The 27,951-nt window shown below is 38.4% G+C and overlaps 1 protein-coding gene across 2 annotated transcripts in view; it reads right to left on the reverse strand.

The window, feature by feature from the left end:
* LOC126100950 (uncharacterized) overlaps positions 1–27,951 on the reverse strand; it is a 144,527-nt gene that overhangs the window by 6,227 nt on the left and 110,349 nt on the right. For both annotated transcript variants that reach the window (XM_049911612.1, XM_049911611.1), the window contains exons 2-3: positions 26,207–26,261; positions 11,498–11,586 (exon numbers count right to left, since the gene is read on the reverse strand). In XM_049911612.1, the coding sequence (XP_049767569.1) occupies positions 11,498–11,586; positions 26,207–26,261 (144 nt within the window). The remainder of the gene's footprint in view (positions 1–11,497; positions 11,587–26,206; positions 26,262–27,951) is intronic.

The raw sequence follows: 27,951 nt of genomic DNA on the forward strand, positions 1-27,951 counted from the left end.
AGTCACTATCTCCTTAAGTGAAATGTCACTGAAGCCAAACTTCTTCACATTTACAAGAGACTGCAGTAGTAACTGCCATCATTTTACAAGTACGGTTCACTTTGAAGTTCAAAGTGTCACTTTATCCCTATGCAGTGGTCATGTTAATTTCAATTATTAACTGTCTGCATATTTTTCTATCTAATGCGTCACACCAGATGAGTGTAATCCCAATGTTTGTGTGGTAGAGTAATTATGGTGTACGCATATGTGGAGAAAGTGTTTGAGCAGCAATTGCTGACATAGTGTAACTGAGGCGGAATAAGGGGAACCAGCTCACATTCACTGAGGCAGATGGAAAACCGCCTTAAAAACCACCCACAGACTAGCCGGCACACCGGACCTTGACACTAATCCGCCAGGCGGATTCGTACCAGGGACTGCCATGCCTTCCCGCCCGGAAAGCAGTGCGTTAGACCACACGGCTAACCGGGTGGGTGCAAATGAAAGGATTAGTACCAGATTTATTTAACTTACTTAATTCCTTTTGCATTATTGAAGATGAGAATTTAACTATAATGAAAAAAGTAATTTATAGGAAATGTTACTTTTCATTTCATCATTAAATACATATTTTGTTAATTCAGTCCAGGCATTATAATGTAGAAGTCAAGATTTAAAATTAATAATCATGTTAAAGTCAAAATTACAAGTATATTTACTCTCAGATATTATTAATATTATTTTGGAATTATGAATACCTTGCTTACACCCATCTTGTGGATTAGTAGGGCCGCCTTTCAACAGCTTAAAATATATTATAAGAAAGAAGTCTTGCCATGGTAGGCAGAAGCTGTGGTCGTGTGTGTGAGTTGTGCTTGTGTGTGTGTGTGTGTGTGTGTGTGTGTGTGTGTGTGTGTGTGTGTGTTTTGTACTTAAGAAGGAGGCCTCACATGTTTAGCAGTCTTTCTTTGTGCCTGGCCTGGGACTCAACATCTCGACTATATGGTGAGTAACAATCTATCCTTTTCATAATATTGACATTATTCCATCCTATATTTTTCATTACAAAAATAAGGTAAGATCATAGCAATAAAATCATGCTTTGACAGGTGATGCTACTGGTGATTCTGAACAAAAAACTTCTAATAAACATAAGCCCTTTTCTTAACCATCTCCGGGTAAACCAATGAAAACAGCTAGGAATGGGAAAGGTGCAGGTGATGGTAAATGAAGATACTGTTATGTTATGGTTTGTTTAATTGTGTATGTTTCCTCACAGAAGATGTTCAAACAGTCCACTGTCAACTTCAATGCATGGAATGCTCTTGTAGACAAGTGTTGTGTCACTGGGCACAAGCATGTAAAATATGAGTGAGAAGTTCCTCTCTTGTATCCACTCTGTGCTTGTAGATGTCGTTCTTCAGCCAACCCCACACACAGTAATCCAATGGGGTAAGATCGGGTGACCTTGGTGGCCAAGCAATGACTCCATGGCAACCGATCCAACAGGATACATTGCGTTGAGATACTGGGTCACTGGCTGTAGAATGTGTAGGAGCTCCGTCATGTTGAAAGTACATACGAGCTCATGCTGCCAAAGGGATATCCTCCAAGTATTCTGGTAACACATTTTGAAGAAAGTCAAGATACTGTGTCCCAGTAAGATGGTTATTTAAGACAGCTGGACTGATGAGTTGATCATCAATAATACTGCAGCACATGTTGACTGAGAAATGTCATTGAAAATTCATTTCCACAGTAGTGTGCACATTTTCATTTGTCCATAAATGAGAGTTGCACATGTTGTTGATTCCATTGTGGGTAATTGACACATCAGTGAACAGAATATGTGGATCACACATTGGCAATGATCCACTGACAGAATTCTAGCTGAGTTGCAGTATCTCCTTCATGCAGATGTACACTCTGCTGATGAAAGGGATACAGACCATGCTCATGTACTGTGAGTATCAGTCATGTTGGTGGAATACCAAGTCGGGCAGCAATTCTTCTAGAGCTATTAATAGAGTTGCGTTCCACTACTTGAAGAATGTTTTCAACTTCATTAAGAGTTTGTTGTATGTGACGTTCAGAGACAACATTTACGCTAGGAGCTTACTACACTCACACAATCCATGACACACCCTGCTATCTGGCACTCTGCGATTCAGAAACCATTGTTGGTATTCTCGCACAGCAGCTCTGGAATTCCCATTGGCCAAACCATAGACAAACACCATGTCAGCATACTCTGCATGTGTGTAGATCTGTGGCATTTTCACTACACAAAACTGTATTCATTGTTCACTTATTAACACTGTAGTACCGTGCACTACAACAAGCACTGTCGGACTGAGACTTGAGGTAAACAACTGCACCATATGCAAGTGAACTGCATACTGACATGGTCAGAAAGGATGACACTACACGTTTCTAGTTGTTTTCATTGGTTTGCCCAGAAACGGTTAAGAAAAGGGCATATTTTTATTAAGAGTTTTTTGTTCAGAATCACCACTAGTATCACCCCTCAAAGCATGTACCTTTCCTCATGACTCACCTTGTACATTAATGATATAACAAGGCCACGTAACTCAAAGCTGGTGAATAACATTGATGATACATTATTTATTAACTGGGGCTGTGCTGAATAGCTAACTTTACAAAACAATAAAGAGAACTTTGATATGATCACAGAATATCTACACATGAATAAACTTATTTGAATAAGGACAATGTAAATGTAATTTATTTGTCTCAAAAACATACAATGTTTAAACTGTCTGATTTGTTATACAGGAAACACGTGAAGTTGAAACAGAATCATAAGTATCCTTTTCATACAAAAACTAAAAAGAAGAAAAGAAAATACATGAGAAAGAAAAGTCTGATACTAGTTTATAGGCAGTACTGGTTCAAGAACAAGTAACTAATACAATAAAACATACTGACTTTTTTAAACTGAAATGTTGTAAACTTTTGATAGGTTTATTGCACTACAACAATCACAATATCATGTTTAAATGTATCTATAAATGTGTTACTTTGTTCAAATGTGTTCCATAAATTCTTGTATGTAGGAATAGCACTTCTCTACTAAAATGTTGTACAACCATCTTTTCAGTGAGATCAGCTCTATCTTAAATATATTCCTACCTTTTAGTTCATCATAAATCTTTAATCCTGTGCACAGCAGTGTTCAGGCAGAAATTTTTAACCCCTGTGTTGAAGTACGAAATGTCGTGTGTGATAAGTGGTATAATTTTGCCTGAAATGATATTTTCCAAGAGCCTGGTCATTATTGTAGAGGAAAATCAAAATTTCATAAATGAATAGAAAAAGAATGGTTGGTATTTTTACATTTTTAAATATTGGGTGGCCTGAATTTCTCAGCTGGGCTACACACATTTCTGTCAACTTTCTTCTGAAGCATTAGAAGTCTTACGTTGTTGGTTCAATTTTCCCAGAAGAACTAATGCAAAGTAACTCTTTTTGTTCTTTTATGAGTGGAACCAGGTAAAACACACAATGAAAAGACTCGACAATTCAAGTTATTTACTGTGCCTTTCAACTTAAATGTTTGAAAATATAATATAATAGGATAGATAAAAAATCTAATCACCAAGTGGCGGCAGGAGAAAAATGTATAAAAGTTAAGGAAACCTGCAAGCTTTTGCAGCCAGTGGCTTCTTCTTCTGGCAGAAAGGTTGAAGGGGAAGGAACAGGGATGAAGGAGAACAACTAGTGAGGTTTAGGAGATGGGGAGAGTTACAGAAAATTCATCCAGAACTCTAGGTCAGGGGAGATATACTGGAAGATGAGAAGATAGGACTGATTGTTGGAGACTGCACCAGACAAAATTTGAAAACCTGTGAGCTTAAAAGTGGAAGACAGGATAATGAGTAAGATGGAGATTACTAACAAATCATCACACGAGAGTTAATAACAGCAGAAAGCCAAGTGCCTTTTATGTCAGAGAAATGGAAGATTGGGGAAAATAGACAGGTCAGAAAATAATAGATATAGACAACTAAAAAGGGAGTCAAGAAATGAAAAGAAGAAATACTAGAACTGAAGAAATTAATGGAAACTAAGGTCAAATGGTTGGTGAGAAACAAGGACATATAACAATTGTTCACACTTGAAAGTTCTGAAAAACTGGTGTCAGTGTGAAGAATCCAGGTGGCACATGTGATGAAACAGGCACTGATGACATGACTGTCACATTGTAAAGCATGCTCTGCAACAGGTGTGTTGCCAGTATACACTCCATGTCTATGACCATTCATCCTAATTGATAACATGGTGGTAGTCAAATCAGTGTAGAAGGCCAAATAGTGTTTACATAACAGCTAGTACATGACATGTGTCATTTCACAGGTGGCTCACACTTTGATAGCGAATGTTTTGCCAGTTACAGGGCTGGTACAGATGGTGGTAGGAGGGTGCATAGCGTAAGTCCTATAGTGGGTCCATACACAAGGGTAGAAGCTATTAGGCTACAGGAATGGGTAGAGAAGGAGCATTTGGCCTGACCAGGATATTGCAGAATAGGAAGTCATAAATCAGAGCACTGATGGAGTTGCTCATTTTTTGGAGGGATCAGCAGTACCAGTATTGGATGTGATGGCCCAGTAAATCTGCTTTTGAACTAGACTGGTGTGGCAATTATGCACAGTGAAGGCTGAAGTGAGAATGGTAGTGTGTTACATTTTGACTGTTGCCATCCTTTCAGTGTCAAATGTTCTGTCCCATACAGCTTTGGCATTCAAGGCAAACATATTTATTCTTATGCAGACTCTTTACAGCTATACACCAGCATTCTCACCTCTGCCTTTGATGGACATAACTACTCCACCAGCCTAGTTCAAAAGCTGATTTCCTTGGCCATCACATATAATCCTGGTACTTCCGTTGCTTCCAGAAACAACTTAGGAGCACACCTCCTCGCACTCAGTACTCTTCTGGTCTTGAATGTATTAATCAGCTACTTTGACAAGGCTATAACTTCCTAAAATCATGCCCTGAAATAGCATTCATTCTGTTTGACATTTTGCCTAGAATAGTTATCAGTTAGGATGAATGGGCATACACAGAGGGTGTATACTGGCAACATACATTATCCTGTTGCAGAGGATGCTCTACAACATGACAGTCATGGCATCAGTGCCTTTTTCACCACATGTGCCACCTGGGTTCTTCCCCATGACATCAGCTTCTTAAAATTTTGCAGGTGGGAACCGTCATACAACATGTCCTCAGTTCTCACCATCCACCTGGTCTTAATTCACATTACTTTATTCAGTCTCAGAATTTCTTTTCAGTAACTATTCTTTTCTTCACTCACTTCTGTATCTTTTTCTTTCTGACCTGTCTATTTTTCCCTGTCCCCATGCATGGTGCACTTATCTTTCTGCCCTTATCAACTCTTGCACGATGTTTTGTTAGTAATCCCTGTCTTATTTACTATTCCTATCTTCCACTATTAAGCTTGCATGTTTGCAAATCTCGGACGCTGTCCTCAGCAATCAGTCCTTCCTTCTCATCCAATCTGGGACATCTCCCCTATCCAGGATTCTGGGCGACTTTTTTGTAACTCTCCCCATTACCTAAACTTGGTCAGTCATTTTCCTTCAACCCTTTTCCTTCCCCTTCAACTCTTCAGCCAGAAGGAAAAGCCACTGGCTCTGATGGCTCACACATTTCCTTAACTTATATATGGATTTAAATTTCTGTCCAGACTTAAGTCTAAAATCTGCATATGGCTTATTTCTGTCATTTCTTGGTCACTGTGAGGTTTTTTAATTCCAACTATTTTTGGTGTTTTAGCTCTAAAAGTCTTTTGTGATTAAGGTATTGTTAAAAATTATAATCAATCTGAAATGGACTTTAACACTGAATCACTGTCTACAGCTGTGACCTGTGATAAACATAAATTTTTATACATGATTGATGAACATCTTACATGAAAGAACATATAAGCTCCATCTGTAAAAATATTAGCTGTAACATTTACTTATTAAAACATCTCACACATATAATAACTCCACTTGTCCTTAAACAAATATCATCATCATCAGTTATCTGCTATATTAGCAGGTCCTTTGCCTCTCCATTTTCTGTGATCCATTGCTTCCTTCTTAAGGCTGCTATATGTTGTACCATCCATCATGTCATCCAGTATCTGGAATCTCTTCCTTCCTCGCTTCCTTTTCCCTTCTACATAACCTTCTAAAACTGTTTTTATCAGCCCATCATTCTTTCTTAATATATGCCCACTTCAATTTCTTTTTCTTTTCTTTATTACATCTAGTAACTGTCTTTTCTCTCCCACTGTTCTCAGTACCTCTTCATTTTTTACTTTGTCCATCCAACATATTCTTTCCAGCTTCCGCCATGTCCAGATCTCAAAAGCCTCCAGCCTTTCTCTGTCTTTTTTCCTCATAGTCCATGTTTCAGCACCATATAGAAGAACACTCCATACAAGACATTTTATGAGTCTCTTTCTGAGTTCTCTGTCCAGACCGCTGCAGAAGATTCTCCTTTTCTTATAAAACGCCTCTTTTGCCATTGCTATCCTTGTTTTAATTTCTGTGGTGCACTTCTAGTCGGTGTCTATCCTGCTTCCAAGATACTTAAAATTTTGCATCTGTTCTAGTGTTTCTCCATTCGGCAAAATTTTTATTTCCTTATTTCCTCCTAGTGCCAATACTTTTGTTTTATTTGTGTTAATTTTCAGTCCATATTTTTTTCCGTTAGTTGCAATGGTGTCCACCAAATCCTGTAATTCTTTTTCCCCTGTGGCTAGAAGGACCATGTCATCAGCAAATCTCAAACACCCTACTCTTCTTCCTCCAATTTCTACTACTTTGTCATCTAATGAGCATTGGTCAATCATATTTTCCAAGTAGAGGTTGGAAAGAGTAGGTGATAAACAGCATCCTTGTCTTACTCCTTTTCCTAGTCTGATCCAGTTTGTACTTTCTCCTCTCACTTTAACTGAAACTTTTTGATTAAGATATAATGAATTTATAAGTCTTCTGGTTTTCCAGTCCACTCTCTTTTCCCTCATTATAGTCGCCAGCTTGTCCCAAACCACATTGTCAAATGCCTTTTCTAGATCGGTGAAGCACATATATCCTTCCTTTTTCAATAAACCTTTCTCCCAACATTCGTAGGAGCCCTATTGCATCTCTGGTGCCCATATTCCGTCTAAAGCCAAACTGCTCCTCGCCAAGATTCTCCTCCATTACTTTTTCAAGTCTTTTATTAATTATTCTTAACATCACTTTGGCTGCATGTGAAATGAGGCTGATTGTCCTGTGCTTGATCCTTGTTTTTTCGGTAATGGAATCATTACTGTTGTCAGAAAGTCCTCAGGCCATTCGCCACTGTCATATATTTTATTACATAACCTCAATATTTCTCTTATACACTGTGTATTAATACACCTACATTTACAATATGGTACTGAAACTTTGGCTGGTGCACCCACAGTCTACTTGGGTAGAATATTCAGGCTTCAGAAGAGAGCAGTTAATATAAGGAAATGCCAGTCCTGTATGGACTACTTCTTCAAGTATAAGTTATCGATTGTGTACACTTTGTATGTCCTTAAGACAATTATGTTTGTAAAAGAGATTGAAGAAATATGCTTAATGAATGAATAAATTCATAATTACAATAAATGATCATCATAGGATACTGAGTAATAAAAGAGCTACAGATCACAGCCAACATGCTGCTAGAAAGTTGGCAAATAAAGGCAAGTTGAAACAGTTCTTAATTAAAAGATGTTTATATTCACTCAAAGATTGATTAACTCCATTACGTTGCACTATTTTCAAATATTGCAGTTTGTTAGTACTGGTTAATAGTTATATAACAGTATCTAATGTGCTACTTGTTGTACAGATTTGTTATATTTGTGGCATGTCATCACTGTTGTAAATATTCAGAAAATGATAATGTCCAGTACTGTAAAGTAATTATGGACAAATGAAGATTATTATTAGTATTGTTATTATTATTATTATTGCTGTTGTTGTTGTTATTGTTACATTATCAGGTCAACTACAAAGTAATGAAACTTGTAGACCATGCTTGGGACATGTGTTGCCAGTCAGAACACTTCTCTATTAATGTTCAGCTTCACAAGAAGAATAACAACTGTATTTCCAAGCAGGTAACTATAATTATTATTAAAAGCATAAAAATGTGATTTTTTATTTTTTTTTTTTGTTCTTGGTATCGACATTCAATACTAACATTACTTATATTATACAAAACTGCCACACTGACTGTGTACACCTAGAGCATGTTCTGAATCAAGATATAAATTCTTTGTATGTAGCTCCAACTTCAAGCTTTATTTATGGGTTTATTATGGAAAGGATAGAGTGCTACTCACTATGTAGTGAAGATGTTGAGTCACAGGCTGGCACAACAAAAAAGACTGCTAAACAAGTAAGCTTTTGGGCAAAACTCATTCTTGTTCTTCTGGAGTAGACAATACACACACACACACACACACGCATGCACGCACGCACGCACGCACGCACGCACACACACACACACACACACACATGACCACCATCTCTGGCACTGAGGCCAGACGCCATGGCAGGCAGAGACAGTGGTCACATGTTTGTTGTGTTTTTATGAACATCTGTGTGTTTTGTCTACTTCAGAAGGCATTCAGGCCGGAAGCTTACATGTTTAGCAGTATTTTTGTTGTGCCTATCTGCAACTCACATCTCCACTACATGATGAATAACATTCTATCCTTTTCATAATACTGTCATTATTCCATCATGAATTTTCCATTGTTTTATTTATGGTATGTTGCATCCTATATTTTCACCATTAAGTTTCATTAAACTTGTGACATTTCTCTCAAAGGGAACACATGTCACCTGCATGCAAGCTAAAGAATTTCCTCTAGACAATAACGCTTCAGTTGACTAGTAGAGTTATTGTACATCTGGAGGATGGGCACCCTGTATGGGTTATGTGTTGCTGGCCTGCAGGATGAGTGATGTCTGCACAATGAAGGTACCGTTAGAAGGGATCTGACACTACCTATCATCAAACATGTCATACAGTTTTGTAGATATTGGCAAACTCAAAATTATGCAGCAATGCTTTTACGGAAGGACATTCTTGAAGAGGACGCATTTCATTTTCTGCGGGAAAAGAGGGCATTATGGAACAATAATGAAAGTTGATAATAAATAAATAAACTGGTAACATGAATAATCTGAGCTGGTCAGTCAGATGTTAGAATATGCCCAGTGCAAATCTTGCAGAATATTAGGGAAGAGCTGTACTCCTACTGTGGGACAAACTGCTGCTAGGCCTGATGTAAGGCACTTAACCTTGTTATGGAGATTATGATAATGAGCATTTAGGAAAGACTTTCAGTGAGAGTCATTTCTGGTAAGTGTGTCACACAGTTAAACTAAACTCCCATCACCGCCATAGCAGCCACCCAGGAGATGCTATTGTATGAGTATTGTGACAACTCACCCTCGCATGGGTAATAAAATAAACTGAAGCACTCCAGTAAAAGCCCACCTACCAAAGTTTATTTGTCTCAAAGTAATAACTAACATACCAGAAAATGACTTTGACATAATTATTAACACATTATTTTATTAATAAATGGAAAGCACTAGTTTGATTTTGTTCTACGGTATTATTTTTATTCTGTTAATCACTTTTCAGGTTACAAGGCCATCTTCAGAAATTTACTGACTAGTCAGTAAACGAGTGTGTGTGTGCGTGTGTGTGTGTGTGTGTGTGTGTGTGTGTGTGTGTGAAGATGGCCTTGTAAGCTGAAAACCAGTCAATACAATTAAAGTATCTAATACTGCAGAACAAAAGCAAACTAGCGCTTTTCATTTCTTATAATGTTTCTCTATCAAGAAGCGGCAGAAGATTCAATTAACTTGATCATTATTTTATTGTTTTCCTTTTAATCTTAGTGTGTGATGGAAAGATGTCAATTGTTTCAGAACAGGGTTTGTAAATAGTAAGTGCAACAAATTTAGCTATGATCCAGAATAAGATAAATTTTGAGAAAATAAAAGTGATTGAAATATACTCTAATTACATTCTTGCAGCTATTTCACCTTTTGTAATATTGACTGCAAATGTCACACTCAAATGAAATGTTATCAAATGTAATTAATATAATTTAGCTACCTAAAATGAACATAGCAAATCTGTAATCATTAACAAACTTTCAAAGTAGGCTTAAAAAGCACTTCCTACACAATCAACATACAATTTTTGAGTCTGTAGTGTTTATACTCTTTTTTTTTGTGGGAACCTGCATTTATTGAACTGACTAGAGGAATTTTTTTCCTTCGGTATAACCAAAAAAATAGAAGTTTTGTTGATTAAATTACAAGTGAGAATATGTTGAAACAGTGACAATTTGTAATTTTCCTCAGTAAACTGGGCTTTATATTAACAATAGTTTGACAGAAAAGGCATGTCTACTTACTAGCCATCAAACAGAAACAACTGAAGCAGGTATGTCAAATGTACATGTATAACAATAAGGTGGAAAACAATCTACAAAGGCTATGTAGATGACAGTCATTTTTCCATTTATTAGGGATAGAAGCCATCGATTGCATTTCTGACTTGTATGCTTCGCCAAAGTCAGTTGAAAGATGCTTATGGCTTAATATAAAAAATACAACTTAATTATATATTTATGCACAACATGTCCAGCTACATTTCTTACTATACCAAAAGGTCTCCTTGTTAGTATGTTTAGGGATCTTAAAGCATGCATTAACACTATAGAAAAATTAGAAATATTAAATTTTTAGAATGTTTAAATGTAATTGTTCAATTGGTTCTTATGGTTATTAGTTGCTTCTCATTCAGCATACTTGTCCTACAAAATATTACTCTGGAATCATCCAGGTAGATCACCTTACTAAATACAGCAATGAAAAACATGTTACAAACCACAGAGGCATAATGTTTTTTTCAGTTTTCTTCCTGAAATGAGACAATTGCACATTGAAACTGAGTGTTCAGAAATGGGAGTACACATAAAAGATTTTACTTATGTGTAATAGACTTGTTCATCCCTCAAGTTCTGCAGACTCCATCAAGAATAAGAATCACCAGGGATGTGTAATGAGACACAATATATATTAAAAAAAGACAGTAAAATTTGAGAAACTTAATTTGTATACCATATTAACAATAAACTACCACTAAAGTGCTTAGCATGACATCTGTAACAAAAACATTTAGAGTGACTGATTGTTGCTTTACGGAAGTTCTTAATATGTAATATTAATCATGCAGTTACAAAAACCACTTGAATTATTAAAAAAAAAAAAAACATTTAGAATCTTTGTAAGACAATCACAAACAATTACCAAGATTAATAGTTGGGATTAAAAGGAAGTGTCAATGGCTGGAGGAATTACACAATTTTTGTATCATAACAGTACAAAAAAATGCAAGTAATGTATTGTAGTAAACTTACTGCTGTCAGGCCATGGAGCAGTACAGCAGCTAGAATGAAAGACAGGAGGTAAGCTGCACACAGAAGGTATGCTGGTGCAGGTAGGCGGACTGAAACAGATAACACACCAGAAAATTTAGCCCAAGTAATTTCACTGTGTGAGAGAGAGTTTTAGCTTAACTGCTTGGGGCAGATTTAGACTGGTAACCAGATTCATTGTGTCAAGTGCAACTATCCACAAATGCCTACAATTTCATAAAATCTTATAAGAGACCTTGATCAGTGTTAACTGTCATGATTAACTAAACTGAAAGAACAGTTCTGCACTACCCCAATATTATGGTGATCAAGTTTCTGACAATGAAAACTGGTTCTCTGAGAACATGGAGAGTTTATATAAATGAAATTTCTTTTCAGACAAAAAGAATGCATTGAGATTCATGACTGGCAAATGCAGGAGAGCTCACCCAAAAATTCTGCCCACTTGTAATTCAATGACCCAACTGGACAGACTGTTAATATAGTAGCATTTTGATGTTTAATGGATACATGATATAAACATAATGCTCTGTTTGTAAAAACAGAAGAAATATCATTCAAGATTAGTAAAGAAAAACTTGCAAATAGATACATGTTGAAGTGAGTGACAGACTGACCATCTCTTAATCAACAGATTGATCAGTTTTACCAGTCAGGCATTGAAACATGTAACTGTTTAGTGGAAACAGAAGAATAATAGAATTCACAGTCTGTATCACTTTTTTATTTGTGCCTCATTTCGTGATCATTAAAGGCCTTGCGTGAAAACAGAATATAAAATCTTAGAATTCCTAGCTCTGTTCAACTGCTGAGATGAAAAACACTAATGTCTGCTAATGTTATCTAGTACAGAAATGATCCAAAATTTAACATCGAAATCAGCATGTTTTTCAGAAACTCTTTGTGCTTTGTACAGTCATGGCAGATTTATATGGATTGGTTGAAGATAGTTGATGTTGACTAAGTAGGATATGCAATACACAATATACCATATAACATTTTAGGCTCAATAATCTTTACCTAAGGAAGCACCAACCCAGCGCACAAAAGCCATTCCAATTAGATGCTGCACCACGAAAAAGTACAGGTGTGGATTTGAGGAATTCTTGTAAATTTCATGCAGCTATGGCTAGAAGGTAGTTACTAAGGGGCCAATTTGCACATCGGATGGCAGGCGTGGGTAATGTTGATATTTCACAAGTGATTCTGTGAGGCAGTTTTACAAAACGGCTCACAGGCAGGAAGGCACAGTCCAGTGTGCACTATATACAAGTGAGAAGTAATCAGGGCAGCACAGGGTACTGATGTGCTGTGAACAACCCATACATTCCAGTCACAGCAGCACCTAGTGATCCGTGTGTAAGGTCTGAAGCGAACTGAGGAAAGCTGATGTTGTAATTACTAAGGAGCGATCCACTTGAGCCCTCCAGAGGAACTACATCAGGGGCATAGGGAAAAGATATATAAATATGAGAGCCTGGAGGCTCAAATGAGGCAGTCGTGTCACCATTCTGTCTGCATCTAGACCCAGAGAGAATGACGATTGTTTAAATTGCAGCCAACCACGACGACCTTCTGGTGATAGATATCAGTGGCCAACTTTCCCACTGAAGCTACCTCCAACCTCTGCAGCACAGATGCATCGTAGTTGTGGTGGGGTACGCCACACCTTGGAGCTGCACCAGTTCAAGGAGCGAGAGGGCTGCTGGCCTCTGCTTCCTGTGTGACATCACTCAGCAAACTGCAAGCTGCCGAGTTACAGACTCACAGCCTCCCGAGTGTGGAATTGTCTGCGGTCACTGACCGAGCTGCTAAGGCTCAGTACAATGACAGTAGCCAGCTGTTTCCCATCAGTGCTTTACATGGAGTCCATGAGTCACACTTGAGAGGGCAGTCAGCCATGTTCACGGCTATCGTGTGCATTAATGCATGAGGCAGCCACTTGGCCTAAGTGTGAATAGGGAAGCACTAAGTACACAAAGCTGGGCGACTGGGCACCATTGCTGCAGATTCTGGCATTATCGTCAGCACTGACCCATGCACTTACGCTGTGTTGCAACATCACTAAGTTCAGCAGGAGGCCCATTGTGTACCTCCGATGTAATAAAATCAATGACACACTTGCCTGTGTTTGAAAGCTTCAACGTGAGTTATCCCTCTCCCCCAAATCATACCTCTTGGTCGTTCTGATATATTATGAACTATGAGCTCGGAGGTTATAACACAGGAAAGGAGTAAGGTATGGCAGTTCTTGCTTCAGCGTGAGTTATCCCTCTCTCCTAAATCATACCTCTCGGTCGTTCTGACATATTATGAACCCGGAGCTCAGAGGTTATAACACAGGAAAGGATTAAGGTAGGCCTATGGCAGTTCTTGCATAAGGAGCAGTATAGTGAGATTTAAACATTCATTTAACATATTGAAGAACAAAAAAATCCCGATGCAACAAAAGCAGGTCACCTGTAACGAGAAATTATTAAACAAGTCACTACAAATATCTAAGCAGCTAAAATTATGAGTCTTTTTGTGGATTCTAGAATACAGTGGCATGTCTGATACCAAAAGGTAGATACACTCCTGGAAATGGAAAAAAGAACACATTGACACCGGTGTGTCAGACCCACCATACTTGCTCCGGACACTGCGAGAGGGCTGTACAAGCAATGATCACACGCACGGCACAGCGGACACACCAGGAACCGCGGTGTTGGCCGTTGAATGGCGCTAGCTGCGCAGCATTTGTGCACCGCCGCCGTCAGTGTCAGCCAGTTTGCCGTGGCATACGGAGCTCCATCGCAGTCTTTAACACTGGTAGCATGCCGCGACAGCGTGGACGTGAACCGTATGTGCAGTTGACGGACTTTGAGCGAGGGCGTATAGTGGGCATGCGGGAGGCCGGGTGGACGTACCGCCGAATTGCTCAACACGTGGGGCGTGAGGTCTCCACAGTACATCGATGTTGTCGCCAGTGGTCGGCGGAAGGTGCACGTGCCCGTCGACCTGGGACCGGACCGCAGCGACGCACGGATGCACGCCAAGACCGTAGGATCCTACGCAGTGCCGTAGGGGACCGCACCACCACTTTCCAGCAAATTAGGGACAGTTGCTCCTGGGGTATCAGCGAGGACCATTCGCAACCGTCTCCATGAAGCTGGGCTACGGTCCCGCACACCGTTAGGCCGTCTTCCGCTCACGCCCCAACATCGTGCAGCCCGCCTCCAGTGGTGTCGTGACAGGCGTGAATGGAGGGACGAATGGAGACGTGTCGTCTTCAGCGATGAGAGTCGCTTCTGCCTTGGTGCCAATGATGGTCGTATGCGTGTTTGGCGCCGTGCAGGTGAGCGCCACAATCAGGACTGCATACGACCAAGGCACACAGCACCAACACCCGGCATCATGGTGTGGGGAGCGATCTCCTACACTGGCCGTACACCACTGGTGATCGTCGAGGGGACACTGAATAGTGCACAGTACATCCAAACCGTCATCGAACCCATCGTTCTACCATTCCTAGACCGGCAAGGGAACTTGCTGTTCCAACAGGACAATGCACGTCTGCATGTATCCCGTGCCACCCAACGTGCTCTAGAAGGTGTAAGTCAACTACCCTGGCCAGCAAGATCTCCGGATCTGTCCCCCATTGAGCATGTTTGGGACTGGATGAAGCGTCGTCTCACGCGGTCTGCACGTCCAGCACGAACGCTGGTCCAACTGAGGCGCCAGGTGGAAATGGCATGGCAAGCCGTTCCACAGGACTACATCCAGCATCTCTACGATCGTCTCCATGGGAGAATAGCAGCCTGCATTGCTGCGAAAGGTGGATATACACTGTACTAGTGCCGACATTGTGCATGCTCTGTTGCCTGTGTCTATGTGCCTGTGGTTCTGTCAGGGTGATCATGTGATGTATCTGACCCCAGGAATGTGTCAATAAAGTTTCCCCTTCCTGGGACAATGAATTCACGGTGTTCTTATTTCAATTTCCAGGAGTGTAGTTCAGATAAACTAGCATTAACCTCAGTTGATATACCGAATGATAGACTTCCTTATCAAAACTGCTGAGTTACCTAATAATAAAGCAACCATGATGATATTCAAACAAAATAATAAAGGAAAAGCATTTGGAATGGCTGCAGTCAAAACTAAAATAATCTCTGTAGTTCACCTCTGGAATAAACATGTATCTAAATCTTGGTAAATTCCCAACCCAACTGTTTCACATACAATTAGATATGAATATGTAAGGCGGGGCGCTGATGAGGGTAGGATGCAGCAGTTATGCTGGAATGGTTTAATAGAAAAATCTTACGTTAATATTGAAATCACAAACACTAAATTTATAAATCATTTCCCAGTGCAACTTTCATTCCAGATGACAGCTGCGGGAGATATACGTTGTCTGCACCAAAATAACAGGATTAAAGAAACATGAGTGCCAAAATAATAAAAGGTACTCTATCAACATCAGAACAGCACCCCATTTCCCCTGTCAGCAATGGCAGGGATAGAGGGTCCAACCACACCTGTGCAAACAACAAAAGAACCAATAGAAACACTACCACAAACTTCAGATACAACAGCAGTATTTTCCCATTGTGAAGAGCAGCCATCAAACCCATAACAACTGTTCCTCTGCAATCATCAGCAACAGTTTCACAAATTTCATTGGCTGTTGGCCTATCATCAATAGCCCAAGGCCTTTCTTTAGTATTGGTGCCTCCACAATCTTCAGCAGGACAAGACCTTACACCACCTGGTGTGCCTCCGGCATCGTTAATAGTATCACAGGGAAGCAGAAGAAGCACAAGAACCAGGAAATGCACAACCATTGAGCATGTTTGATACCCGGCCTCACTTCCATGTCTAACCTAACTCAAATAGCTGCAGGCACACTGCATATAAGCTCAAACTGCAATTTACAGCAGTACAGTGCCATCAGAATGAAGAGTTTAGAAAATGACAAAAATTGTGTGTTTCACTAGAGCATAGTGGGTCCAAGAAACAAGCTGAACCAGCTGTCTGTTTGCATTAATAACAGCAATGCCCATATATTTTATTTTACTAAACATCATATGAAGGAAAGGACTGAAATGATGCAACTAGATCGGTATAAATTAGCAGCTTACTACAATAGCTGAACAATGAAGAAAAGTTGAGTGGAAATGTTTGTTAAAAATAACGTAGTAAGTAAGTCTACTGATGTTAAAAAGATCGGTACTTGGAGGGTTGTTATGGTGAATGTTGTGTTAATAAGGACAGAAACTGTAGAAATGAATTAAAATTTGTGCCAATGCCAGGACTTAAACCCAGGTTTCCTGCTTGCTAACAGTTGTGCTATCCACTACACCACCCTAGCACTGTGGCTAAGTCACCTGCATGGATTACCACAATCCAATACCCTCGCTAACACAAACTTCAATTCACACTTCAGCCAATCTGATTTTCCCCTTCTTAAAGAATCATATAGCACACCTGCCAGTAAATAGGAGATCCAGGTTCAAGTCCCAACCTTGGCACAGATTTTAATTAATTTCTTTAGCTTCTGTCTTTATCAAAGATATAGTTGAGACTCAATATGTCTCCAGGAAAATGTAATTGTGTCGATATGTAATTCTGTCGATCTTAACACTCTGCCTATTTATGTAATTACTGCCAACAAGGTTCTCCAGGAAAGTTATGTATATTCCTCAAGCAAGCAGATTCACTTTTGACTCACTTGTCTGAAACCAAAGAAATAATCATGCTTGATGATTTTAATGTAAATGTTCTTACTTGTAATAATGACAGGACATATTTTGAAAATGTAATGAAGTCTTTTAAACTAACGACAGTTGCTGACTTTTCTACAAGAGTGACAAAGAACAGCATGAGTCTAATTGACAATAGCAGGATTTTATAACAAATGTGTAACACAAAGCTTAACTGATACTTCTGACCATGGCAGGCAGCTATTGTAAATGCATGATGTTAAAAAAGTAGTAGTTTTGAAAAAAAAAAAGGGTAGGAGTTTTATCAATAGATCGTTCTGAATAATCAACAATAAAAGTCTGCAAAACTTCGACAGGCATTTGCAGCAGATGGAAAGTATATAAGGCTAAAAACGTCAATGAAATTTAAAATATTCCTGAATGAATTTGTTACCCTGTTTGAAGCTGTATTTCCAAAGCAAATTACAAAAAGTACCAACTTGAGTGACTGCAGGAGACAATGACTCACTAAGGGCATCAAAACATCTGTAAAACAAAGAGGAAATGCTTTCTACTTCACTAAGAAATTCTAATATATCTCAGGATAGGAGCACTACAAATTATATTGTACTAGCATCCTAAAGATTGTGATCAAAAAATCCTAGACCATGTTCATTAAATCTGAAATCAACAGTTCACATAATAAAATAAAAACTACTTGGAAGATGGTAAAAAGGGCATCAGAAAAAATTTCAGAGGATACAGACAGTATTGAATTCTGTCACAATTGCAGCATGGAAGATGATGGTGAAATAGTTGCCAATATATTCAACAACCATTTTTTGACTATAGCTGATAATATTGGTTGTAAAGGGCCTATGATTGAAGCCATGAATTTTCTACAAAAGTGCAGAACAAAATCCAGATGCATATACTCCATACCACAATAGATGAGATAGAGAAAGTGATAAGCAAAATTAAAAACAAGAATGCCTCTGGTGTGGACAACATATCTGTCAAAGTACTGAAGCATGGCTGTAAATTTATTGATAAAGTTCTTTGTCAAACATTTAGTGACTCTCTCATGATGGTACAGCCCCTAATAGACCCAAATATGTAACAGTCAAACCACTGTTCAAAAAAAGGTGATAAAACTGAGGTTTCCAATCGATGACCAGTTTCACTGCTAACTAATGTTTCTAAAATATTATAGAAGCACACATACAAGAGGATTATAGATCACCTTCATAAACACAATATCTTTAACAACAATTGGTTTGGATTCCAAAGGGGACTGCAAATACACAGCAAATTTTCTCATTTGTCTCAAATCCATAAATAATAAAATGTCATCAGTTGAAATCTTTTTTGGTCTATCTAAAGCATTCGACTGTGTAAATCACAAAATATTACTTAGGAAGGCTGAGTGCTATGGCTTAAATGATAACATACAGATGTGGTTCGAATCACATCTAAATGGCAGAAAGCAGAAGGTAATGTTCAATATTTGTGCAATGGCACCTGCCTGCTCTGACTGGGACAAAGTGAAATGTGGAGTGCCACAGGTCTTGGTGCTTGGTCCCTCACTATTCCTAATCCTTATCAATGGCCTGCCACGGTGTATGAGCCAAAAAGAACATTTTGCCCTGTCTGCAGATGACATAACCATTATGACTGACAAGGTAGCCACCTGCAGTCTAGAGAATATTCAAAGAAGATGTGCTTTGCTGCATTTCAAATGGTCTGTCCCTCAATCTTACAGACTCAGCTTATTCTGTTTCACACAGCACACAAAAAACAGGAAAATGTTGAAATAAAATGTAGTGACAAGAAATATTGAGAGTTGAGTCTCCCAAGTACCTAGGATTATATGCTAATAACAACCTAAACTGGTCAGTTCACATCCTCAACCTGTGTAAAAGACTGAATTCTGCAGCATTTGCCATTTGCTCAATTGCATCTGTGACTTGAAAACAATCAAATCTTCTGACCTAGGGCTTCCCATTCACTTACGACATGTGGCATCATATTCTCAGGAAACCAGCCATAAATAAATAAAATCTTTATTGCACAGAAGAGGGCCTTCAGAATTATTAGTAGAGCTACCACAGATGTTCTTGCAGAAATTTATTCAAATACTTGGGGATCCTCACCATCCATGACAATGAATTTTTTTAACTTATGTGCTATATCATACAATGAACAAAATAAACAGTGGATATTGTGATCATGTTACAAGAAGTGAGTGAAATCTTCAAAAGGATATGAAAATCTCAGAGTGATACAAAAAAAAAAGTACATTACTCAAGCAAAAACATTTCATTACTGAAGCAAAAAATTTCATGTCTTATTAGTCACTGGGGATATGATTAAAAACAGTTAAAACTTTATCTTTTGGATAGCTCTTTCTATTATTTACATATTTTTTTTAAATGTGTGATTGTTGTGAACTGTGTTTAATTTTAAGCATTACTTCGTGAACTTACTATGTTGCACTGTGCACATATTGACAGAATGCTTTTTCTGTGAATTATAATGCAAGTCTTATAATTTGTTTGTGTGAATATTAGTATTAGTATTAGTGGTAGGTAAGTTGTTATCTGAACACTTGGACCTCACTTTTCATGTACCTGTTTTCAGATGATTCAGATTGTAAGCCTCCTGATTATTTACACACAGGTTTTACATGTAATAATCTCATACATTCTACAATCTAGTGATATATTCTCATCAAGAATCCATGGAAATCGAAAACAAATAAAAGTAAATGCCTCTTTTTTATCTTCATCTCTCGCTCTTTGGTTTTTGTTCACCTCCCTTTGAACATGTTTTTGTTGGGTGAAATCTTGTCTGTTCATTACAAATTTTGCAATTGATTTTAAACTAGCTTCCCAATGAGCTAACACTTGAAAATTTCATTCCAGCTCAGAACTGGATGCCAGTGTAATATTAACTCATTTCTTCCTCTGGTGTTTGGCAGAGGGTACTTCATGTAATACTGCCATTTCCCCCTTTTCCTGTTTGAGTCACGAATAGTTTATGGGAAGAACAATTGCAGGTTAGCCTCCATGTGCTCGAATCTCTCTAATTTTTACCTTCACTTTTTAAGCAAGATATTTGTAAGAAGAAACAACATACTGGTTGACTCACGTGAAGAGAAACTGAAATAAACATGAAATTTGCCACATGTCCCTACTAAAATTTCATCAAAATATTTAAAATTGACTGAAAAATTTTACTCAACAAGACTAAAATGCAGAATTTAATTATTTAAATAAAAACTCATTTTCAATATACCACATTTTTAAATCTGACTAAAAAGTATAAAATAATTTATCCTAGCCCCATACAGACTCCTAACACCACACAGATGGTCTCGAAAATTTGTGATTGTGAATTTTGAGTAGGTATTTATTTATTTACCCATTCAGCATTTACAAAGGCAATCATCACATAATATCTTAACTAGAATACTTCCAGAGTTCTATACTGAATTACAATATTCTTTACATATGTTTTCATAATGCTATACAATATTACAAATATTCTTGAGCCATTCTATAGCTGAATCAAATAATCTATATATGTCCTTCAGTTCATCCTCATAGGCATACACTCCACACACAAGTAAATGACCCTTTGATTGAATTTCACTCACATTCAGGACTGTTATATAGTGCCCATCTGTTGTTTACATTTACCAACACTTGTGCTGACATGGTTCAAAGTTCACAATTTCCTCAGGAGGTTGAATCCATTCATCATCTCATGGGGGCCATCCACCAAATTTCATTTCTTATTAGATTAGATTAGATTAGATTAGATTTACTTTCATTCCAATTGATCCGTAGTGAGGAGGTCCTCCAGGATGTGGAACATGTCAGAAAAACAACAATACATGACAAATATTTACAACTAAAACAAATAAGCTAATGTACCATTCCACAGGTCCCAAGTGGAATGATCGTCATTTTTTAATGAACACTAAGAGTCATTTTACAAATACTAATGCACTGAATTTAAAATAAATTTTTTTTATTTATTTATAAGGTAATAAACAAGGAATACAACTACTGTAATACTTATTTACAATGAACACATTACTGCACTGAAATGGTGCAGAAGTTAGATTATACTTACACACAACCACACACACACACACACACAGACACACAAATTTTCAGTGAACACATTACTGCACTGAAATTGTGCAGAAGTTATGTTGTACTTATATACAAATCAGTTGGTTTTTACAATGAACACATTACTGCACTGAAATGGTGCAGAAGTTAGATTATATTTACACACAAACCCCCCCCCCCCCCCCCCCACACACACACACACAAATTTTCAGTGAACCCATTACTGCACTGAAATTGTGCAGAAGTTATGTTGTACTTATATACAAATCAGTTGGTTTTACTAAGAAATTCATCAGTAGAAGGAGTTGGCCACCAATAAATCCTTTAGGCTTCTCTTAAACTGAATTTCATTGGTTGTTAAGCTATTTATGGCTGCTGGCAAGTTATTGAAAATGTGTGTTCCTGAATAATGCACACCTTTTTGTACAAGACTAAGTGACTTTAAATCCTTGTGAAGATTATTCTTATTTCTAGTATTGATTCCATGAATTGAGCTGTTGGTTTGAAAAAGTAATATATTTTTAATGACAAATTTCATTAAGGAATAAATATATTGGGAAGCTGTAGTTAGTATCCCTAGTTCCCTAAACAGGCTTCTGCAGGATGTTCTTGAGTTCACACCACATATAATTCTTACTGCACGTTTTGTGCCCGGAAAACTTCAGCTTGGCTTGGTGAATTACCCCAAAAAATAATCCCATATGACATTATGGAATGAAAGTAAGCATAGTGTGCCAGCTTTTTCATTTTTATATCCCCTATGTCTGACAAAATTCGCATTGCAAACAGAGATTTGTTAAGACGCTTCAGCAGTTCTGTGGTGTGCTCCTCCCAGTTGAATTTATTATCAAGCTGTAATCCCAAGAATTTAACACTGTCCACTTCTTCTATCTTCTTGTCATCGTATGTTAGACATATACGATGTCCATTTACAGCCCATAGTTCTTTCCAAGTTGTCTCTGAGTCAAAGCCTTGCCAATTTTCCTTAAAGGTGGCCTTGATTTAAGTCTGTTTGTAGATGCCAAACATTTAGGGCATTCTGGATTGTCTAGGATTTTTCTGTACACTCTTGTGGCTAACCATGATTGTTGCCTAATTTCAGGGGGCTCTGTGTTTGCTAGGTTGCGAAGCCAGGCACATGAGATGGACTCGAGTGTTCCAGAGATTATTTGCATTGTCTCCTTCAGTTGGATGTCCAATTTAGTTAAATGGGCAATTCTCATCCAGACCGGTGAACAGTGTTCAGCAGACAAGGGGTACTGCTTAATTTCTAATTTTGCTCCCAAATATTTACATTCATCCCCAAGCCTGATGCATTGGCCATTCGTAGAAAGCTGTAGATTTTTGTTTGTATCTCTATTGTTAAAGTGCATTATTGTGATGGGTGTTTTGCTTGGGTCTGGATGTAAATGTCACTTCGAGTAGTAGGCATTCAATGTTTCCAGGTTTTCATTCAGCACTTTTACTTCAATATGCAATGACCAAGTCATCTGCATACAAAAATTTACATGATTTGGTGTCTAGCATGTCAGCAATACATAGAGTCAAAAGTATGGGTGCTAGTACAGAACCATATGGCAGACCGTTTTTCAGAACCACACAGTTGCTGTTCATATCATGTTTTGATTTTACTGTCTGTTAATATGTTTTTTAGTATTGTGTAAGTCTGTTTGCAGTTGATAATTTGAGCCCCTCAGTCCATTCTGTGTTGAAAGCTGATGCAATATCAATAAGAACCAGACCAGTTTCCATCTTTTTTTAGAAGCCTTTCTCAGTACAGGTTGTGAGGGACAACACCTGATCGCAACAATTTCTATCTGCTTGAAAATCTGCTTCTCACATAGGAAGGTTGGCTTCAATGTACAAAGAAAGTCTAGTCAATAGTATTCTCTCGTACAGTTTATAAGAGGTACATAGCAGGAATATTGGTCTGCAGTTCTTTGTATTATCTCCAGTCTTTTCGGGTTTTGGCATAGCAATGACTTTACTTTTGCTTCTTTCCAGACCTTCGGGAGTGTATTGGTTCTGATGCATTCCTTGCAGAGCTCAGCCAACCACCCTCTTCTTAAAATTCCCAGTTACTTCTAGAATTCTGGTACGATCTCATCAGGTCCAGCTCCTTTTACTGTCATTAGCTCCAAAGCCTGGGTAATCTTATCCGTTTCCACTTAATTCACAATGTCCGTGTCGGTTGAATAATTAAGTAATATATTGTTCAGGTTTTTCAAAAGGTCTTTCTTATCAGCTTTCTTTAGTTGGACTCTGGAGGTCTCAGGACAGTCACAATCTCAGATGGAATAGAACCAACCAAGAGATAGCCTGCGAGGTACAGTGGTGCTGCCTAAGTTCTGCAGCAGGCCCCTGCCCTTCCTGCTGGAATGAGTAAAATCTAGACTTCCCATTGCCTCCTTCCATCTGTTCCTGCATTTCTCATTCTTAGTGTTGACCAGTTTTTCCGCAGTCTTGCTCTCCCCACTCCTCTTAAATTGCTACATTAGTGTTTCAAACTTTTTTGTCCAGCAGGGGTTTTATTCCTTCCTAACCCTTCAAGGAGTAGCATTTAGGGCTGTCTTGTGTACCAGATTTATAAATCTGTTGTAGTTCTCAGGTCTCAACAGTATCCAATTTATTGTCTGCTTGGTGTAGGGTTGATATGTATTCCAGTCAGCTTTCCTCAAGTTCCATCATGAGACTGGTTGGCGTTTTATAACTGGGACTGATAGTCTGACCTTTACAATTACAACTGAGTGTCGGCTCCATGGGAACATCTCGAGCACTCTTCTTGTAGCTTGCACAGTTGTGTATGTCTCGCCGTCTGTGGCAAAGGTTAGGTCAGGTGTCAGTATTGCGCTCCATGCCTTTGATTTGAAGGTCATTGTGTCCTTGGAGTCGAACAGGAGATATAGGTCTATCAGTCACCTAATCCAATGCCTTCAGCTGCAGATCATAGATAATTCCATTTGGCATACTGACAGTTCAGATCATCAGCATAAGCTGCTGGATGGTTAGCCTTGGGTTAAATATCTATGAGCCACTTCTGTGCTGGATGTTTATAAACATTATAAAGCGTCAGCTCCCCCTGTTTTACACTTACAACATGTTCAGCGGGCATTACTTTTGTGTTTAAATTCCCTAGAAGTTCACCATATAGCGGAGATGCCGAGTTGCTGATAGGCACAACAAAAAGACTGTCGGAAAGTGAACTTTTGGCCACTAAGGCCTTTGTTGAAAATAGACAACGTACCCTCACACACTCACACAAACATAATTCACGTACGTATGACTGCACTCTCTGGCAGCTGAGTAGTGTCGCCTCAGCTCCCAGAGACTGCAATTGTGAGTGTGTGAGTTGTGTTTGCGCAAGTGTGTGTATGTTGTCTATTTTCTACAAAGGCCCTATTGGTGAAAGCTCACTTTCCACAGTCTTTTTGTTGTGCCTATCCACGATTCAGCATCTCTGCTGTATGGAGAGTAGCAACTATCCTTTTCATAATATTGTTACACTCCATCCTGAATTTTCCATTGTTTGATTTTCCCAACAAGGTCGTTCTTTACTAGGGTAGCCATTCCGTGCTTGTCATGACTGATGTAACCCACATTAGGGAATCCTGACACTTTGGGTCAACTGATAGTTTTGTGGGGGACTCTAAATAATAATATCGCTGACAGACAATGTATGCACTCTCTTCTGGAGCCATAGTTAGTATGCTCTATGCTTTTGTGCCGAATGTGATCTGAACATGTAACTTCTGATGTGGTGGTTTTCACAGTGCTGGTGATACAATAGTGAAATATTACCAACAGTGCTGTTTCCTACATACCATTTTATTTCCACTTAGAACAATATGTAGCGTCCATTCAGTATGAAAGCACAGATCATACTAACTATGGCTCCGGAAGAGAGCATCTACATCATCTGTCACTGATATTATTGTTTAGGGTTCCCACAGTTTCATCAGTCAGATTTGCCTCTTGTAGGAGTATGATACTTACTCTTTCGCAGGTTAAAATTTTTTCAAGGAATTCTCCCTTTGTCCTCATACAGCCCAGCCTCCTATGTTAAAATCACATACATTCAGTCTTTTCATGTTAAAACTGCTTATTTGCTCAGTTTGCCTTTATATGGACTGGAAGGTGACAGTGTGTCTCGTTTCTGTACTTGTGTACTTTTCACCACTGTGCTGCACTACAGCGTTCCCCAGAGTACACCATCTGGGAGGTTGTCTGTCATTCATAATTACTATGAAAATACTTGTAGGATTTAAAGCGAAGAATATGAGACACATTTAGCAGAGAACAGTAAAGAAGACCGTTATTCATGCATAATCTATGTATTGTATCCTTCCCCCTACTTTTAGTTTGAAATTTTACAAGTATTTTCATAGCAATTACAAATTAACAACCACAAATTTTCATGATGAGTCCTCTTTAATTGCTGAGAAGGAATTAGCAGTTTTGAAAGTTAAAATAGATTTTATCTGATTTTAATAGTGTCTATTAGCAATCTTTTGAATTTTGCTTCCTGGTAATCATTCTGTTGCCTTGAAATTCTAGTTTCCTTGAGCAAAATTTTCTTCTTGATACAATAACTTGCTTTTTAAACAGTCTCACTTCCAAACAAAGTGGAAATTCCTTCTATTTTCAATGAACTAAATCCACTGCTGTGCCATTTCACTCTGTAATCTCTTTAGCTTAATGTTCTGTAGACCTCATCAAGAAGGATAATAATTACATATGTGCAACAAGTTGAGAAGTAAATTTTTACTTTAGCTACTGATCTCGTTTTGTTGATTCCAGAGAGTGCATAAAAGGCCTCTTCATATGTTATGTTTTGTAGTTAATAAGATCAGAGGTTATCGTACCTTCAGCATCCAGAATCCACCACAGCTCAATGGTGAAGGCCACAATGTATGCCACCTATGAAACAAAACAAAAAATAATGTATTACAAAAGAAGTCTTATTACTGCAGCTATTTGTTGCCCCCATGTCAGCAACACTCCATCCTTAAGAATTAGATGTACAGCTTTGGGGATTCTACTACAACCAATAAATAACACTAACTAATTTTTGTAAACTCAACACTAGTTCATGGATGACATTTTCGGATGCTGGCTGCTAATTAGTATGGGACAATGCATTGCAAAAGTTCATGAATGGCTTTTAGGTCTAAAATTACCTCATAGATGGCGTCTTTGAGAGATGCTGACGGTTCTGTAAGTGAATGGAGGGGAGAGAAGATTAGACTAATTACAGCACGCAAAGAGGCATTTAAGGAGTCATTCTTCCCGCTTCCACATGCAAATGGAACCAGAAGAAACCCTAACCCAATGCTAAGTACCCTCTGCCATGCACGTCACGTCAAGGTATGTATGTTGAAGTAGTACATGTGGGACAGGATTCAAATCCGCGTGTGCTCATCCATATTTAGTTTTTTTTTTTTTCATATATCAAAGCAAGCGAATTTTTCGCCGCTTACTTCAAGGTCACTTTCTTTTCTAAAAAAGACGCTTTTCTAGTTAATGTCATTTCTTCGTACGCTTGTGTTATTTCCCTCTAATGCGAGTTGACCATCGCATTTCTGTTAACAGGAAGCGAGGCACCGACAAGCTTAATGACCGCATTCATTTCAAGGCAAAGTGTCAAACATTGTTAACACAAAGAAACTGGTCGAGTTAAACGGCAGTATGAACCGTAGTCGTGTTTTTGAGTAACGGAGAGAAATCGACATCCCGTGAGTTTCGTAACTAGTAAACAAGGTCGATTTGTTTCGCGCGTTGCTACGTAGCAAAAGCGACGTATCAGTTTGAGATGTATCGCAACAGTTGTGCTCCAGATATGTTTTCCTTTTAGTATTTACTATAGGCTTTGCAGTCTAGCATGAAAATAGGCAAGCATTCTTAATTATAACCTGTGTCTAACGTTAAATTACCTCCTATAAACTGTAGGAGATAACGTAAGCTTCCACAATGATTTTTCATTCTACAGCGAAGTGTGCGCAGGGTATGCAGGAGAACTTCTGTGAAATTTGGAAGGTAGGAGATGAGGTACTAGCAGAAAGGTAGCAAGTTCGAGTCCGCTCCGGCACACAGTTTTATTCTGTCAAGAAGTTTCAAAATAGCAGTTTCACTTGCAAATGATACAAATTTATTGTTACAAATCTCAGACAGTAACAGGATAATATAGTAAATCATGTTCCTGATGGAAGTGACTCATCGTTCATAATCTTTAACTAAAAAAATATAAAAAAAGTCTGTTGTTCCAGTTACTTAAAACGATGACTCAGTTAGTGAAGCCCCTAGACGGCACAATACTGGGCCTAACAGCAGACGTTAGAAGGAAAGGAGGAGGATCAGGCTTTACTGTCCCGCCATTAGTGACCTCGCCCAAGTTCGGATTTGAGAAAAACACTAATACGTATTATCAAGAGTGTGTGTGGGAGGGGGTGGGGGTGATTACATGCCCACTATAAAAAATTTAAAGAGGAAGAAAATTCGTTGATTTTTTCTGACTAACATTAACAACATACTTTTTAAAGAGGCGCTGTTGTGTAAGTATGGTTCTGAACCTGAAATGTCTTTTAGCACACTCTTAGCAGTTATCAACGCA

This window comes from Schistocerca cancellata, chromosome 9, assembly GCF_023864275.1.
Source record: "Schistocerca cancellata isolate TAMUIC-IGC-003103 chromosome 9, iqSchCanc2.1, whole genome shotgun sequence".
NCBI classification, from domain to species: Eukaryota; Metazoa; Arthropoda; class Insecta; order Orthoptera; family Acrididae; genus Schistocerca; species Schistocerca cancellata.